Source organism: Rhynchophorus ferrugineus, unplaced genomic scaffold (assembly GCF_030347505.1).
Source record: "Rhynchophorus ferrugineus isolate W39M unplaced genomic scaffold, kcgeb_rfMv2 rfM2, whole genome shotgun sequence".
Classification (NCBI taxonomy): domain Eukaryota; kingdom Metazoa; phylum Arthropoda; class Insecta; order Coleoptera; family Curculionidae; genus Rhynchophorus; species Rhynchophorus ferrugineus.
Genome location: NW_027472581.1, coordinates 76,991,746 through 77,008,732, shown reverse-complemented (window position 1 = coordinate 77,008,732; position 16,987 = coordinate 76,991,746). Strand labels below are relative to the sequence as shown.

General features: G+C 33.3%; 1 protein-coding gene across 3 annotated transcripts in view; it reads right to left on the bottom strand.

The window, feature by feature from the left end:
• Positions 1-16,987, bottom strand: part of LOC143190536 (transient receptor potential cation channel subfamily A member 1 homolog) — a 48,857-nt gene that overhangs the window by 8,041 nt on the left and 23,829 nt on the right. For all 3 annotated transcript variants that reach the window (XM_076394879.1, XM_076394880.1, XM_076394877.1), the window contains exons 2-4: positions 8,284-8,469; positions 3,809-4,112; positions 3,420-3,718 (exon numbers count right to left, since the gene is read on the bottom strand). In XM_076394879.1, the coding sequence (XP_076250994.1) occupies positions 3,420-3,718; positions 3,809-4,112; positions 8,284-8,458 (778 nt within the window). In that variant the 5' untranslated portion in view covers positions 8,459-8,469. The remainder of the gene's footprint in view (positions 1-3,419; positions 3,719-3,808; positions 4,113-8,283; positions 8,470-16,987) is intronic.

Here is a 16,987-nt window from a genome sequence, read left to right as displayed (position 1 = left end):
GCTCTATAACCTACTAGTCCTACATTTTTATATTACCTTTTGCTTCATACAGTTAACATAATAATAATTGAATTTTATTGATATATGAACAAAATATAACCGTATTTTCGAGAGTTTTTACGTTTACTATGTAATTCATTGAAAAGTGTTATTGAAAATCATTGAGCTCAAGTATAGAATTATGTAAATAGTGATTTTTGCTTTTCAGAAATAGGCAGTTAACTAAAAATGTTCTAATCAGCATTATAAATACAAACAATGTGATGAAATTATTGAAAAATGTTTGAAGACAAAAATGGTTGGTATATGACAGATTGTGGGGTTTCCACCTACTATATTTACCAGACATTGATCCTATCAATAGTAACTTATTTTAATCTTTGCTCCGTCGGCTGGCTAAGCACCATATCTCTTCTTATGAAGACATTAACAAATTAACAGAGTTACAGATTATCCTGTTTATGTATTTTGATTTATTTCAGGAGAAGTGTCTTTTTCGGGGTGCGACATTGAATTTACAACAGAAAAATTGATAAATATTGGAAAAAATAATAGTCGAACATACATTTTCATAATAAATTTATACAAAATAGTAAAAATGCATTCACAATTCTTATACATTAAACATTTGATCTCTTATTATTGTGTTACTTTAGCTTTATTTAGTTACTTATCATTGGTTAATTTCTTATATCTATTATATTTCGATTCTTGATATAAATTCATTGCAAAGGGGTCATAATATTCGCTGATACATTACTAACTGATACATCGTAGTATGATGAAGAATTCTCTTAATGCCAGAAGATTTTTATTGAACCAAAACTACTAAACTTTATACTAGATTATTGTAAGCAGAGTAGGATATCCCATTAAACTATAAAGTATTTCTAGTTTATCAATATACAGTTTATCAATAATGTTATTAACTAGATAATGCGGTTACGAACTTATCCACATACTAACGAAGCAATACGTCTAGGTGTAATTTTAAATGTCAATTTAATATAGTAAACTTATTTGAGGAGGAACGGGTCGAAGAGAAGAACAGAAGTGAGATTGAATTTCAAGCGAAATTTAAATTAACAAAAAAATTGACTATTTAAAGGTATAATTTTTAGTAGTCATTAATGAATGTTCATCTCTGAGGCATCATTACTGACAAGCTGATATGTACATACAATATCTAATTTTGAGAATGACTGCAATCATTCAATTCGTTTAATTCTCAAACACATTGTTACATCAACAAATTATTATCCTAATGTGTAATGTATCACTATAGTTTATTCAAAGTTTTTTTGTACATACGTCACCAAGATGTTTAATGTATTGCCTGCTGCAATTTGTAAATTCGTTTCAGAATCAGACAATATTTTCCTTCATTCATTTTATTCTAGTTAAAAAGAGACATAATGCTGTCTGATAAGTTCGAACGTGAAACCAAACTAGCCTGTCAAAGTCGTCCGGTTGTCAAACGTACGCAAAATTATTCAAAATATTAGTTATAATTACTACAGGTTATAAAACAGCAAACGTTATTTTAGCGTTTTGATTATTTTGATAAATTTTAAATCGCTGCCTAATATATCATATTACATTGTTTGAAAATGCCGAAAACAGTAGATAGTCAGGGTATTATAGATACTTTTCGACTGAGTACTTAAGATATAATATACGATACAGAAATATTTTTATTTTTTTTAAATTTACAATTATTTATTAATTAATTTTATATCATTTTCATATGTTTAGCTTATTTTTATGAAGAAGTTAATAGATTCAAATGACTGCTTAATATTAGCTCTGAAGTACGAGTCTAGACTACCGAATATAGAGATTATTCCAAGAAACTTTCGATGTTACCAAGCCTGGTTACTAGCATGACGGGGATGCTGGTTCCTGGCCAAAATAATTACTGTTGTCTACAGATGATTACAGATATAAATTCAAAAGACATATGCCCTTAAAATGATTTAAAATGGCATATAGAGTAGGAGTAGGAAGAGCTTTCAATTTTTAATATTAGATTAAATAAAAAGATATCCATTATTTTTCCAATAGATGCTTTTAATGTCTAGTCAAAAATCTGATCGGTTTACACTAGATGGCATTAGAAGTCTAACATTTCGTACTAGAACAGTTATTTGACAGCTTTCTGAATAGTTAATTCAGTTTAGTTTGAACTTACCTCAAATAAGGACATCAGCAAAGAGAAAATATCCTATAGTTTATCGTTATTCTTCGATAAAAGTGAAAACGCATGCCAATCGAGCTCAGTTTTTATTTCGTCTATTCCCCTCCGGCAATTTCGATGTGAAGGGGGCACCATGGTCTGAAAGGCCAATTGTCGAAAATGTAGATCACGTGAATTATGGAACTGGCCTATAGCATGATTTCTACTAGCCAGGAGGTAAACAAAAACTCACTGAAGCTTGATGTATGGAGCTAATACGAGTTAAACCAAAATTATCTGATGAGTCGAATTTTCATCTTCGAATAGATTTTTAAAGTAAATGGTGTTTCATTACGGTCAAACTTTTAATTCGAACCTGTATCTGTACTTTGAACAATTGGACCGTCAACGGAATCTTCTTCAGAAACTTTGATCAACAACAGGAGTTGTTTTTCATCAAGACCACATCGATAGCAATTCGCCAGAAGCTTCCGAAGCTTGGTTCTTATGCAAAAACCTTTTAATTCGAACCTCGCATCAAGTGATTATAACATGTTCCTGCCCTTGGCGAACGATTTTGCTGGAGATAGAAACAATTATCATATTGGATATTTGCAATGATTTTCAAAGCCTGGCATTTTCGTTTAAGGATTAGCCGGAATTTCGATAGAACAAAATAATATATGATAGAAGAATGAGTTGAATGAAGACATTGTAAAAACCATTGTTATATGTTGTAAAATAAGATGCATTGTTATAATAAAAAAACAATAGTTATCAGTCTATCATTCCAGCTTTCTAAAACGAATAACTTTATAATGAACAAGAAAATAATTTTTTTTTACCACAATCATATAAATGTTACTTTGAAATTGTTTAATATGTTTATTAGTTAACTAATATCATATTTCCTAGAACCTGGTACCAAGTGATTATAACCTGTTCCTGCCCAAGACGAGCAATTTTGCTGGTGAAAAATTTGCGTCAAGACATTTGAACAGAAAGATTTGCCTTTTATGAGTTTTTAGCGTGTAATGGAATTACACTCAAAATGGTAACAAATTGATGCATATCTGAATATGGCGCACATTTAACCTAAAGCAGATCATCGGACATACAATACCTTAAATTTTATGTAAAAATAATGGATTTCTTTCCTACTATACCTATTAATGCAAATATAAATCAATAGTATTATTACTCGGATAGTAGATTTACAATAAAATACATATATTTTACCAACCTTTTTCACATAGTAACTTTATACAGTTAACGGCATTGGCCCGTATCGCACAATGTAATACTGTTTCATTGCTGTTCTGAAGATCATTAGTTAAAGCATGTATATTGGCTCCTCTGTCCAATAGCATACTCGATGTCTCAATGCTATTCCCGAATGCTGCACAATGCAATGGCGTGTAACACTTGTAGAAAGCATTTGGATCGCATTCTCGTTGAGATAAAAGATAATCAACACCTTCCTTACACCCACTAAACGCAGCGAGATGTAAAGCGCTAAGTCCATAGTTTGTTTCATAATAACTAAAAACAAAATTACAAAATTTAAGTGGTTAAACCGATCACGAAACTCCCATTATGAATAAAATGTAGTTTCAGAAACACACAACATACTTTAAATATGCACCTAGTTTGAGGAAACCTTCAAGAAGATCCCATCTTCTGATAAAAGCACTATACAAGAACAATACATTCAACTGCCCATTACTTGTATCTTTAAATTTGTCCGCGATGTTATCCTTAGTGATGCAGTGCCATTGGATGCCGTCTAGCAGCTCACCTGAGCTAAGTTTCATCAACTCGCACAAATTCGCCTTGATGATGTCGTAGTGGAGTGGCAAGTTTGGTTGACTGTTGATCGTCGAGAAACTATCGTAGAGATCGAAGATGTATTCTGTTGATGGCGATGAACCACATCCTATTAATAAAGATGAAGTTATTAATTAAATAATTAGTTCGTACAATCATTTACATACAGTATAATTATTTACTAGTTATTTAATGTATAGTTGTTATAAAAAAGTTATAAAAGTTTTGAAATAAAACTTGTTATTTATTTTTACAAATATAACACATAATATTTTGGGCCTGAGCAATCGGAAGCTGTTTATAAGATAAATTGGGAAGCTTATTACAAGTCAGCAGCCAATTTTCTAAAATTGGTTCTAGTTTTCGAAATATTCAATAAATTCATTATTTTACTATTTTGGCCATTATTTACCAGCCATTTGTTGAATTAAAGAATGTATAAATCAGAAATGAACAAGTGTTGAACTGAGTCTTTTATACTTCTTGGGATCTAATCGCTCATCATGCCTTCCGCTCAAATTCTTAGTATCGCCTTTCGATTTTCGCTATTTCTTGCCGCTCTCCTTGTTCGTCGCTCGTGTTGCCCAAGTTTTGTGAGAAAAAATCAAGATATAAATGCAGAAAATATACTTTAAAGGACACTCGAGCCCCAATATTATGGTAATTTTGCAACAAATTGTCTTGTGTGTTAAACGTGTTGTAAATTAGTGATTTTTAATCACCAAGAAAGTTGTGAACAACACCTTGAAACTACTTCATCAAGCTTTAAAAATTTTGTAAACTTTGAGTTAGTTATTAGTTTTCGAGTATCAGGCTCTACAAATATTCCTTAATAAATTAATTGATTTTCTTCTATCATTTTAATTGCGTGCAGGTGATAAAGTTGAAGATCTTAAGCCATTTTGTGCATTTGTATCTCAACAAACTGGCAATGGAACACTGTGCTATTTTTTGAATTTATACCGACGACATTAATCGAGCAAAAGTAGCAATAATCTAAATGATTTTAACATTAACTTTGGCAAAGAAAATGAAAATTATACATTTTTGACCACGACAACTTGTATAGCTTTATTCTGCATGCATTACAAAGAAATTGAGGTACCCATGACAGAAAATACTTCAAGAATATTACATAACTATATTTGTGCTCTTAAAATTCAAATACATCAACACTTACCGAAAAAATAGACCAATACTATCGATAGACAAAGAATGCATCGAATACGTGGACCAATGGTAATTTATATTATGAAATTTATGTTGTGCTGTGTTATGTAAAATGATTGAGGTTACTAATAATGTTTCATTAAAAAAGCATACCATAGCACAAGCAAAAGCATGCAACATTTATATGTTTTTGTGCCTGTGCAAATTAATGAATTTCGTTATTATTTTACATATCTGAGATTATACATACATAGATAGTTGGTCCGATTGCTTTAATTATGCAACAAATTAGCATTTACTACTAGAGTTAACAGGTCAATTTAAAAGTTCCCGACCTGACACATAGATGGAGCTACTATAATTAGTTAGCCCTAACCCTCAAAAGATACGCGTATAAATTTGACAGCTGTCGGATCATTAGTTTGTGAATTATAGCATTTTGAGTGAAGCAACTTTTGTTATTGTGAAAAAAATGGATAAAAAGGAATTTCGCGTGTTGATAAAATATTGGTTTTTGAGTTTCAGGACACCGCCACAGGAAATTCATTGGTATGCTAAGTTTAGTCGTGGAGAAATGATCCCGGTGAACGCAGTGGACACCCAAAAGAGGTCGTTACTGACTAAAACATTGAAAAAATCTACATAATAATTTTGAGTTATCGTAGATTGAAATTGAGTGAAATATCTGACAGCTAAAGATATCAACTGAATGTGTACATCATACCATTCACGAATATCACTCCGAAGTCTAATCGACAGTCATCCGAGTGGAGTGCACACGATGAACCCGCACCAAAGCGTGGGAAAATGCAACAGTCGGCGGGCAAGGTTATGGCGTCTGTATTTTGGGATGCGCATAGTATAATTTTCATTGACTACGTTGAAAAAGGAAGGACCATCAACTGCGACTATTACATAGCGTTATTGCACCGTTTGAAGGACGAAATCGCCGGAAAACGGCCGCATTTGAAGAAAAAGAAAGTGCTGCTTGACCAAGACAATTCACTGTGTCAAAAATCCATGTGGGCATTGAATTGCTTCCTCATCTATCGTATTCTCCAGATTTGGCGTCCATCGACTATTTCCTGTTCTCAGATTTCAAAAGAATGCTCGCTGGGAAGAAATGTTTGTCGAACGAAGAGATAATCGACGAAACTAGGGCCTATTTTGAAGCAAAAGAAAAATAGTACTACAAAAATGGTATCGAAAAGTTGGAGGGTCGCTATAATCAGTGTATCACCCTTGAAGGCAATTATGTTGAATAAAAAAAACTTATTTTGCGAAAAAATTTGTTTTACTATGGTAGGCCAGAGACTTTTCAATTGATCTGTTACATGAGCAAAGTCATCTGAAGTGTTTTCAGTAACTTCTTTTCAATTGAGGGTCAGATGGCCAGAATACTCTTCTGCATTTCCATGGGTGGAAATATTTTAATTGCTCGTTCATAAATCTCTCTAGGCTAAGATGAACTCATCGGGGTTGTATATGAAAAGTTTTAATGGAAATAAAACACATTATTATTACCTATTTTAACTATTTAAACTATTTCAAAGTGTTTTTAAAAATTATACGGAATTATAACTGAATATGCATTAAGAGCACCCAAAATAATATGCATGAAATATTTTTCCAGAACCCTAAACCAACATGATAATCTTAATTAATTAACATTTTGTACTTGTCTGTTTACTATGCTTTCGTTAACACAACGATCAAACTATTTGCTGAATAATTAATTCTTATTTTCAATTTTATTTCATTTTAATTAATATTAGCAATTTTATGTCAGCTAATTTTACGTTGATTAACATTCTTTACAAAATAGAAGGCTGTTTGTTTTGTCAGTGACTTTTTAAAATCGTTGCGCCGTAAGTTTAAATGAAATCACTGCTGCCCTCAACTGCCATATATTAAAGGCTGCTGCGAAATATTCAGCATAACGTGGTATTTAGTATGTGTTTAACGGCCATTGACAGCAAACAACCTCTCGAATTTTTACAAAAGTGAAAAAAGTGATTTTTATGTGCTGATTAAGCATTATTTTTTAGCAACAAACCCATCACCGAAATTAACAAATGGAAAAGGCTTGATAGCTAACTATGTGAACTCTGCACCGTCAACTTCAATGACTAAAAAATGATTTACTGAGTGACACCGAACGTTCAGATCGGCCAAAAAAGATTGTCACGTCAGAAATCGTCGAGAAAATCCGTGGCGACGCAAATTTAATTATTAATAGTTGGGACAGTCTTGTAAAATTTAAGTTACGTTTATTGTAGAATTCTTTCGGTTGTATACTTAACGGGTCTAATTTATTGGACCTTTAACTGATCTTCCTAATATTTATGACATGGGAAAAGAATTATGGCCTGATAATATGGTGATATGGCCACATGTTTTATCAGCGTGAGAAGTTCCTAGCTGGAAGAGTGTTTCCCACCCCGATATTCTCAGCGTGTCGGGGCACAGAAAAGGATTTTTTGGGCCATCCTTGTCCACCAGCACCATCAAGAACCTAAGGGAAGAGCTTCAGCGATAAAATACTGTGCATTGACAACGAGAGAATAGAATTTGCATCGACAACGAGGTAAAGAGTTCAATTGAGAAAAAGTATTGTATTAAACTGATTGAAGAAATATATATATATATATATATATATATATATATATATATAACATAAAGACATCTCAACTAAGCAGGCACATCATATATTTATAAGTAACATATTTGGATATGAATTCTTATTCGATATATGTTATGTATTCTATATTAGCGGTATTCAGATCTTTTGTATAGATATTATATTGATTTGAAGCAAATATGACTTGCATTTGCTGAAGAAAAATGTATTATTCCATCAAGACAATACACAGGTGTTGTTACCATGGTAAATATCTATAAATTGGGCTACGAACTGCTACCCCATCCAACACATTTTCACACTCTATGACTACTTCAGTTCCCGGGTGAATAAACAATTAGAAAAATGCTCAAAGTGCTTTTTAACCTATATCTTTCATTCAAAAAGCCAATGACCTCGTATCGCTCAATATAATTGCAAAAATCGGACAACAAACTAAATAAAGATGGATTTACTGCTTTTTACATACCTTGTAGAGTAAATTCTAAATCTTTTGATAAACGAAAATCTTTCAGAACAACATTTGGTTGGTCATTGCTTCTCCACCAAGCGTTCGTTAAACTGGCCGATAAAGTAGAGATCTGCTTTTTAAGCGTTCTAAACCTCGACTTCGTCTTCGTTGGAGTGAAATTGTCCATATTCATCTAAACTTAACCTGTAACATAAATAAAAACATGTGAATTGCTATTAGATTTTTTTTGCAAATTATAGTCAGATTTGCAATGATAAAATAGAAATATAAACGTTCGTAAAATCATGTCCATGATTAATAGTTATGAATGTTTGTGAAATGGTAATTATATCGACTATTACGCTTTAATATAAGCGGAAACTTTGATATATTGCAATGGTGAAGGTCAATGTTTTTTAAAACATATTTTTTTAAATCTGAACTATTAATATAACTTTTCTTTAATCTAGTATAATATGTTTAAAGTCAGATTATATTGCCATTATTTCGACGAGCTTTTTGTTGGAAATTAGATATACTTGTAGCATCGTCGTGCAATTCAGCTATTATCTTCTCTAACTATTATTGACGTAAAAGCGCCGGCAGTGACCATGAGATGATTTTTAAACGTTGTGCGATGTTTTCGGTCAACATAGGTGGAAAATACTGTAACTTTGGACTTTAGCCTGCCGAAACCAATCAGTAGACAATCATTTCTTAGGAACCACTAAAGCCTATTCATTATGTTTGGTTTATGATTTATCTTTTATATTACTTAATATTATTCCTACTTAAATTTCCGGTTAATAATCTTGGCATTCTAATCCATCACTTTACTGAAAATATTATCTAATACTTTAAAAGCATCTTATCATTGATTTTTTATTTTTAACATCATTTCGCTATATTTCGATTAATAAACGTTGAATTTAAGTTCTTCTGTTAACACTACTTTTGACATTTTGAAAGTTCTAAATTGCTGACTAGTATCAGGTCTTTAAGCATGTATGAAAAGCAATTAAATTTCATTATCTTGAATTCTCAGTATGTATTTTGATCAGCAATATAAACGTAAACAACTATCAGTGCATCATTGTTGAGTTATTCAGTATATACAGACGCTAACCAAAATTTTTTTGGTGCAAAATTGTTCGACCTTAATTTGGTTATTTAAATTGAACTTTTAGGCTAATAGCAGAGGACATGGAGGAGGAAGAAGAAGTCCTTGAGTATCAAAGAAGTTCGAAGGCAACGAATTTACAGATCTCGAAAGGTCGATTACCCAACTCACACCCTCAAGGGGCCTTCAGACAGCTTAAGACAGCTGTTGATGAATAAACTATTTCTGGACGTGATGACTTCATGTGATGAAATTGATTTAAAAGTCGAGAAAATGGCTCTCACACCAATTAACAAAAAAGAGGAGTTTTCTGTAGCGCATTCTGACAGTACGGCCAGTTCAATCGTATTCTAATGTAAACGAAACCCTTATAATATAAACACATCACGTTAACATACACCATACTAATTTTCTAGAATTCGCTATATTTTTCTTATATACATCATTCTATAATAGATATTGAAAAAATATTCAATAACTTTACTATTAGGGTACAATACTCTTTTTTATTCTTTTAGTAACGGCAACATAAAAAATAATTAAAAATATACAGACAGTTCAAGGCTATTAAAACATAAAATATGTACGCCATGTCCTAAATGTAACAAAAGTATTTTCATCTTAATGAAATGCCATTAGTTGCAAAATTATAGCATTTGGGGTTCATAAATTCCACATATGTTCACAGTATGTAAATGTTTTGTCAAATTTTGTACTAGATCAACCATGCGACTATTTTTCTTTGAACAATCCGCTGGTCAGACAACAAGAACTAATGGTGCTTGTTATAGCGACAGGATAATCTAGTTTTTGTTCTTAAATTGCTTAATTAATATTGATGCAGATAATATGGAATGTCAGCACGATATCACCATAGACCTACACTTTGAAAGAAATCTGTGGTTTATGTTAATAAAACAGTGCTCATCTACGCGGTGAGGAAGGTAACCCTATTACATTTTTCGGTTTAAAACGATCTTCATTTGTTTCAGTTAAAAATGCGTATGTGGCAATAATTAATAAAAATATTTACCTGACAAATACAGTATACGTAAAATATAAAATTAAAAAAATTATTATAATGATTCGGAATTGGACGGAATTAATAACACCACTTATGGCTTTGGAACAAAAGAGAAACTTTTTTTCCTACCCCATGATGACCAGCTAGAACCAAATGGTCTTTTGCTGATGTCGCTTCGGGTACAGGATCGTGAGTATTTTGCGGGCGACAGAGACTCTGGGTTACGACTGGGATTGTCGTAGCTGGTTTGCTACCGAAGTCTTGAAGTCTGTTGCGAATAGCGTCGGGACTAAAATCAGTTGTGAAAAAAGCGGTACCATCTGCATAAAATGATGTGTGGGAATGTTTGTGGAGTGGGAAATCAGTCATATAGAGGTTGAATACGACTGGGGCTAGTGGAGCACCTTGCGGGACTCCTGCGGAAATCTGTTGACGAGAGGAGACTGCGTCACCGATCTTCACTTGAAAGGATTTACCGTCCAAGTATGAATCTATCAGGGATTAGATCATTCGGTAGACCAAGCTGTTTCGCTTTGAATATTAGACCGTGGTGCTATACTTGATCGAAAGCTTTGGAGACATCTAAATGGATTTTTGCTGCTGCGACGCGGGCAGCTTAATGAAGGCTTGAATGTTTGGCACGGAAACCGAATTGTTCGTTCGGGATTATGTGATATGCGTATGTGAAGTTGTTTAAAGCGTGTAATATCGCTTTTTTGGCAAGTGACCTAATCAGGCTGATGGGCCTGTAGTCAGATGGATTGGACTTGGCATCCTTTTTAGGAATGATAGCGACAAGCGCGTTTCCAGTTTTTTGGGAAATGCTTTAACCACAAGATGGAGTTGAAAATGTTAGCAAGTTCTGATAGTTTCTTGCTAGTGAGAATTTTCAGATGGTTTGCTGTTATACTATCTGGGCCTGAAGCTTTTTCAGACGACAGAGGTTTTATGGAGAGCTGAAGGTCTCTGAGAGGGACCATGCTCTTCAGAAGATGAACTGACTGGTAGTATTTCCTCATTAGATAGGGGATAGTGTCATTTATGATGGACAATGTCTGTTGAGGTGGACCAAGAGATGGAATGCATTTCATTTGGTTCTCGAATGATTTACCGAGAAGCTCGGCTTTTTCGGATTTGTAAAGGTGATGTCCGTGGAGGAATTGGCCTTCAGAGGGGGGATTGCGTTCGAATTTTTCCCCATTACGCTTTTGGCGGCGCGTCAGAGGTCATGTGGGGTAGTGGGTTGCCTAAATTTTGAAGAAATGATTCCCATTTCTTCTCGTTCCAGGCTTTAACCCTGTCTCCGACTTCTCTGATTCCTCACTGTGCCACGCCTTTATCCTCAGGATCCAGAGTGACCCGAGTTCTTTTCGCTAATAGGTGCTTGTACCTGATTATTTGTTTCATTTCTCTAGGGAGTTTAAGTTGAAAATGTTCAGGGCTGCTTGTTTTAGTAGCTCTGTCTGCGGCTGACAGAATATCTAGAGCGTGTTTAGAAACTGCTCTTTCTAGATCATCTGGAGAATTTATACTTGGGATAGGTCCTGTCCGCTGAAGCTCGAGTTGAAACAGATTCCAGTCGGTAGTTTTCTTGGGTTTAAGAGAGACGGAACTCAGAACTTAGCTGTACTTGGTACAACCTTTTAAGGCAGAATTGACAGCTTGAAAGAACTACGGAAAAAAATGCCAAGCTAGCGTGGTTCTTTCATCACGGTATCGTCATGTTGTCAGAATGATGGGAGAAAACTGCAAAAACTAATGGAATATATTTTGATGGATATATATTCTATCAATTTTTCTCAATAAATGATCTTTTAAAGTGAACAAATGATCAGAATTCATGCAAAAACTAATGTTAAATTTTCGACAAATGTGGTTTCCTAAAAACTAATAGCGCTTTTCCTACCGGTAAAAATCTTTACCGGTTTTTCTAACAGATGTCGGTAGGCTTAAATTTGAATTGTTATGATTTGGTACATATGCTATTTTATTCCGCTAACATGAAGCTTTAAACATGTACATGTTATATTTCTCTTTGAAAATTACAAGTTTCCTAACTGAAAACGTGCTTTTGCGGCGCGCGATACTTTTCTTATTTAATCAAAAGAAAAGAATCGCTGAAAGTGATGGTTTGCTGGTAGAAAGTGATGCATGCTCTAACTTTAACCTTCTAAAACTATTTGAGGCGTAGTTTCGAAAATTCAAAAGGGGTGATTTTGATGTACACGACAAAGGACGTTCTGGTAGATCGATAAAGTTTGAAGTGCCACATCAATTGAATGACAGCAAATGGAAAATCGTCTGTGAAAAGCTGCTTCAAAGGTATGATCGGGAGTCATGTCTCCATGGAATAGTGACCGGTGATGAAAAGTGGATTTATTTTGAAAACCCAAAGTGCAGAAACTCATGGTTATCACATAGTGAAGCCGGCCAATCGACTCCAATGCCAGATCATTTTGATCGCAAAGCAATGCTCTGTGTTTGGTGGGACCAGAGTGGCGTGGTGTATTACGAACAATTGAAACCTGCTGGAATAGTTAATAGCAATTGCTACCGACAATAAAAGATTAATTTTAACAATGCATTGATCGAAAACCGCCCAGAATGGATCCGAAGACACGGTAGAGTAATTTTACAGCACGCTAACTTATTCTTATAAATCAAAAACCGGTCAGGGAAGCGTTGAAAGTGTTTAGAATGGAACATATCATCGCACCCCTTGTATTCTCCAGATCTTGCCCTTTCTGATTATCAGCTATTCGCATTAATGAAACATGCGCTTGCAGACCGGCACTTCATGAATTTCGAAGAAGTTAGAAAATGACTCGATGAATGGTTCTGCTCAAAGAACAGTATTTTTGGGATGGCATCCACAAATAGTCCTAAGTATGGACAAGATGTATAGAATCAAATGGCCAATACTTTGAATAAATATTTTTTTTAATTTTCTTGAAAATTATTTAATATTTTCCTAAAAAAACCTTAAAATTACTTTCCGGTACACCTAATAGTCTAGGCTAGTCTAGTTTATAAGTTTCATAGGCCCTTCGATAATTAATGGAAGCTTTTATATTACAGACACAGTACACTTTAAAATTAAAAATTAAAAAGACTACTTAATTAGAATCAGTTTCGCATTATATCTTGCAAGAAAAATGGATTTCTATTACAGTACATACTTTTTAAGCTCAACTAAACTTTCTACAACCCTTTAAGGTAATCCACCTCGGATGCATTTATGCCAACACTTCTTCCAATCATCGAAACAGTTGTTTCAAACAGAATTCAATTTCTGGAATTACCTTCTTTATCACTAGCGGCCAGGTGCATTTTTTAGATAAATTGGGTTAACAGCGTCAAGCCAAATTGAACGCTACTTGCCACACAGTGTGTTTCTTCTCCAAGAGATGACGTGAATTGTGCCATTTTATTGCTAGTCTCTTCATGTGTGGTTTTCAAAATTCAGTCGCTACAAGATTATAAGTAGCAATGAAGGGATAGCTTTAGAGACAACATAATTCGCTACTTCTCTAAAATGTCGCCTGATCTAAGCGACAGAGTCATAACGAACATTTTAAATAAAAAAAGAATTTGACTAATATCTCACTTTTAAATTATATTAAATCATTACTATACACACATCAGCAATAAGATTCGTAGTGCTAGGATATTCTAATTTTATATGAAAAATAATAATGTCATTGACCAATACAGAATAGACACTGGTCCATATATTAAACTTGATTTATATGCAAAGAATCAGACCAGGATAAATGCTAGACACGGTATTATTAAATCCTCATCCATTCATTGCTTAAGTTTGGTGTACTGCTTATGTTATTTAAACATCAATATACAGAAAAGTCACGTAATATTGATTAACAAAAAATCCGCCAATAAAATATATCTATCACTTATGCATACAATGTCTAAATCAATTTCAACTAATGAAATAAATTCATCAGTTGAACTTATCGTGTTCATTTACAGGGAGTAGACAAAACAATATCAACAACATGCAATATAGTACACCTTGATGCATGTTGGTAACACTGCTTTCGCGTAAATAATGCGACGCATATATATTAATCAATTTACATACCAAGTCTTATACATTATATTTTAGTGAGAGGTGAAATGTTTAGTCCCTCAGACTTCGAAAGAGGGCAAATTCTTGGTGTTCGGTTAACTTTTATGAAGGAGCTGCGATTGCAAAATCCTTTATAATGAAAGCCAACTCTAAAAGTGATAAGCAGCTAGTTAGCGGAAGAATGTGATATGGTTTGAGAAATCATTGTTTAACACATGGGCTGAAAAGTCACAGGCGTAACAAAGAAAACGCGTTTTTTTTCCAAAATTGTCTTTATTCATCAACGTAATTTCCATCAAGAGCCAAACAATTACTCCAACGCCGCCCTAACATTTCAATACCACGTTTATAAAACGATTTATCTTTGCCTCAAAATAGGCCGCAGTGTCAGCGATGACTGTCAGCGATGAAGAATGAAGAGGTTCTTCATTCGAGCGAAATTTATTACTAGTGAGCATATTTTGAGGCCTGCGACATTATATTGAAGGTCTGTAAAATTAAAACACGAAATTTTTTTTGATCCATTGTTTTTATAATAACAAAAATAGTATCACTTTTAGCACAACGAACTCATGAGTTTCATGAAATTTGAACAGCTTTCTTTTGAAGGTTGGTACTAAACGAAAAAGCAGTGTTAGTTTTAGCGCCATCTATATGTTAGGCCCGACATTTCAGCCCGTGTGTTACATTGTTTCCTCAAAACAGCCAATTTTGTATATGAAGAACCTCAAAAGAAGCCTACAAGTCGGTCTACTTGATTCCTACATCTAAACATGAGGTAGGGGCCATTATAATTTGGGCGAAAATATACTGGTATTCAGCTGGTCCTCCCATTCACATCACTGTCTCTAGTAGTATATCATATCACCAGATACAGTCCGTGTCGTACGAGAAAATAAAACAGTGTGTAACATAAAATAGTATTAAAGTAAATTAAAAGTTTTGTTTTGTACTCTACACGTTGAGTAACTTGATGTTTTAACATTGACATTTCATTCGGTTTTATAGCTGATGGAAAAAATCTAAAAGTAGAATTATTTTAATATCGCAGTTTTATTATTTGCCAACCAAAAAAACAGTTTTCTGTGACCTCTATTATGATAATAGAAACCGCAAAAAGTCATAGATTAGTCCAAATCTATCCACATCGACCCCGAGGCGGAATGTTCATGCCCGTAGAGTATTTCTGTACATATAGTGGGATCAGCAAGTTGTAGTATATTACAAGCTATTAAAACCCAATGAAGATGTTACTGCAAATATCTACCGACATAAATTGAAGCAATTTAACGTCGTATGCAAGGAGAACCAGCAACTAAAAGACGCTAAGCCATCCTTTTGGATGATAACGATTAACGACTTCGACTACCTGTTGCAAGAGTTGAGGAGAATATAGTGGTACAGTTCAAAACGAAAGTTATGCAACATCCGGTGTATTTATCAGGCAGTGGATTCTGATTACCATCTGTTTAGATCCATGCTTCGTTGAGACACGATATTGAATCACGATATTGGTTCGGCACGTCTCTCTCATGGTATCATCATGTTACCAAAAAGATGGGAGAAAATTGTAGAAAAAAATTGAACGTATTTTGATTGATCTATATTGTACTAATTTTTTTCAATAAATGCTTTTTTAAAGTAAAGAAATGATCAGAATGCATGCAAAAACCAACATTAAATTTTCTAAAAATGTATTAGTATTTTCAGTTGGTTGATTCCATTTTGTGACATTTCAAAACCAATACATTTCACAACACCAATTCGTCTTATCATCCAAACACTGGTGAATGTGTTCTGTATCAACAAAAATTACAATTTCATTTGTTTTTCAATTAACATATATTTGTTTCTAATACGTGTCATAGCTTTACCCAATAACTATTACTTAATTTAAGTATTTCCATCTTTAATTGAAATTTTGGGTGTATATATAAATTGTCCCTATTTCTTTTAAATTCAAATTATTTTTTTAAACAATATGAAAGAATGTATAAATTTTGTTATTGCTTATTAAAGGCTATAACTATTTCTCATTTTTCACGTTACGAATTCCATCTTAAAAATATTATTCATCTCGCATTCTACATTAATGGAATAAGTGATTGTAACGGTGGCATAGCAAGGGGTCTCAGGAGGTATATAGCAACCTAATATTTTTTACCAAATCCAAATAATTTTCAACTATGAATTCGAACGTTATCATAAATTAATATCATCATTAGTCACCAAATTTTGCTATTTGTCAGTCATTGCTTAATATTTATTAATGTTTTCGTCAAATGTTTAAATGATTTGATCAAATATGTGAAAATATGTCAAAATATATGTAAGCATCTAATGTTAAATTTAGTAGCGAATAAAAATTATTGAACAAAATTAATTAAATAAAATTTAATAAAAAAAACAAACAAATAATGAATGATTTTATCAAGAGATCATTCTTTTATAATTGCAAATGAAGGAAAAGTAATGCGATCACACGATT